General features: G+C 42.4%; 1 protein-coding gene across 1 annotated transcript; it reads right to left on the bottom strand.

Moving 5' to 3' along the window:
* Nucleotides 1–472: 472 nt before the first annotated feature.
* On the bottom strand, nucleotides 473–1,519 carry LOC101584488 (mas-related G-protein coupled receptor member X1-like). Its single transcript, XM_004642704.3, has one exon. It carries the CDS (start codon nucleotides 1,517–1,519, stop codon nucleotides 473–475), a length of 1,047 nt encoding a protein of 348 aa, XP_004642761.3.
* Between the last annotated feature and the right edge of the window lie 967 nt (nucleotides 1,520–2,486).

Raw genomic sequence — 2,486 nt, 5'->3', positions numbered from 1 at the left:
CTCCACCTGTCATTAAAAGCTCTTGAATTTCTTTGACCACTGGAACCTGTGTGCATTTAACTTCATGATAAGGGGAGACAAATTTTCCCTCAAATCATCATCAAACTTACAGGTGTTAGGAGAATCTGATAGGGAAGAGTGTTGGCGCTCATGGATTTTAGCTCATGATCCTTGGTTCTTGTAGCTTTCTGGTTCCAGGATGAGACAGGAAACAGTGTTACACGGACAATTTAGCCATGGCATGTGTTAAGATTATCTATAATATATAAAAATGAGAGTCATAAGTATGCTAGTCTTTTCAGGCACATGGCCTGCATTACAACTATTCAACACCATGGCTGTAATGTTAAAGCAGACAATATTTAATTAAAAGGGTGCATGTATGTCTACATATTTATATCAAAGCATCAATATGTGCATATAGGTATGAGGTTTGACCTTACACAATCTTCTCTGTAACCTTGCAGAGGGGCTACTTCTGTGAATTAACCCTTGTATATATAGAATCACTGAAAGAAAGGGACCCTGATATCTCTATGCTATTTTGAGGAAGGCTGTCTCTACTTCTGTCTACCTCAGCTTTATTCTCTAAGGCCTTCTCCAGGATCAGCTTCAGGAACTGCTGCTGCCTCTGCTTCTGTTTGTGCTTAAAGGAGCCAACAAAGAAGTAAATGAGGGGGTTGGCACTGCTATTGATACCAGACAAGAAGAAAGCAGTCAAATCATAGTAAATCCAGTCACTGCTATCTGTAAACCAGGACAACAGAGAATGCATGATGCCTATAGGCAGGCCACAGAGGAGGGAGACCAGCACCGAAAGCCCCACAGTCACATAGAGCCTGGTCAGTGGCAACCTTCTTGAGCCACAGAGCATCCTCAGCAGCAAGGCTAGGCTGGACCCACAGAGAACCAAAAATAGAAAGATCAGCCATGCAGCAATAATGAAGGACATGGTCAAGCAGGAAAAATAGAACTTAAATTCTACATTACAGTACACAAGTACCAGGATACTCAGCAACAAGGATATGGACCAGAGGAGGGCGCACGTGACAGCTGACATGTGTCTTGGTCTGTGATGTCTGTACCAGATAGGCCACTGGACAGACAGGCAGCGCTCAGTACTAATAGCACTGAGCATGCTCAGTCCAGTGATGTAGAAACATATCATCAATGGGGATATGACCTGAGGAACAATGATTGAAGTGAGGTGGAAAAAGTAAAGGAAGCTGTTCACAGAATCTGCAATATGGCCGCAGAGGAAGAGGAAGTCAGCAGCAGCTAGGTTGAGGACATAGACTGAGACTGTGTTCCCATGCATGCGGAAGCCCAGGAGCCAGAGCACAACTGTGTTTCCCACCAGCCCAACTAAGCTGGTGATGATGTCCACCAAGGTCATTGTCAGGAACATCACATTGATGGACATATCCAGTGCACTCCCATTTGTTGGTGTGGGTCTTGTCTTGCAGAAATTCAAAGGCTCTCCACTGGTGCTCCTGGAACACAGACAAGGGATGAGCATCTTCTATATGATCTCTCTGACTTCCAGAGCTACCTTCTCAAATGGGAATTACTGTCTTTGTGTTACAGTGAAAAAAGGAGGCCTGATGATATTGAGTAATTATTGGGTTGAAGTCGTGGAATGTAGGCTCAAGCTCAGTTCTTTCCATCTCCAGTACATCTGGTTCTCTTTCTGACAATATACATCCTCTACTGAGGGTCTAATGTGCTATCATCTAATCATGTACATGAACCCTACCAATACCTTCCAGTGGCTAATCATATCTCTAGAATGGGAGAGAATACTTAAGGATAGGATGAAACCAAAAAGAAGGAAACCCACTCATTGCTCTGTTCTGGGTTATAAGGTTTTTCTCAGAGGACACAGTTGAAGAAGCCCAATACACCACAAACTATACTGATGACTGGAATCATTTTTGTATGGGGGAGATGTTTTAGAGACTTTAAAAGAATGTAACCTCTTGCTAGTACTGTTGTGATGGTGACTGATCCTGGACTTGGCTCAGTGTAGGAGCCAGTAAATACAGGGAGACTCTGTTTCCCAGGGCTCTAATGCTGTGCATGACACACTGAATGCTTATTAGCTATTTGATGAATTAATATATGCAAGAGCAAATAATGATAGTGAAATACTTGGATAAAAATGAAAACGTGAAGATACTAAGCCCTCAGTTAAAATATGATCAAAATTTCATTTTTTATAAGTATTTTTGAGGAGAGCACTATGTTTTAAAGAAGTACTAATGTGTGACCGACTCTGGCAAGGAGTCCAGGTAGTTCAAAATCTTCATGGGTCCATGGAACACAGGATGAGGAACACAAGTATTCATTGGGTTGCCCTCTGTGCTTTGAGAGTGTATGAGGAGACTCATGTTGAGGAACATTCCACTGTCCCTAGGAACAGAAAATAAGGTGAGCACAAACCAGAATGAACATTGGTTCTGCTGAACAATTAGGAGCATTGTATT

Source organism: Octodon degus, unplaced genomic scaffold (genome assembly GCF_000260255.1).
Source record: "Octodon degus isolate 3935 unplaced genomic scaffold, OctDeg1.0 scaffold00159, whole genome shotgun sequence".
NCBI lineage: Eukaryota > Metazoa > Chordata > Mammalia > Rodentia > Octodontidae > Octodon > Octodon degus.
Note: the sequence above shows the minus strand (reverse complement) of the source record. Positions and strands in the feature narration are given on the sequence as shown.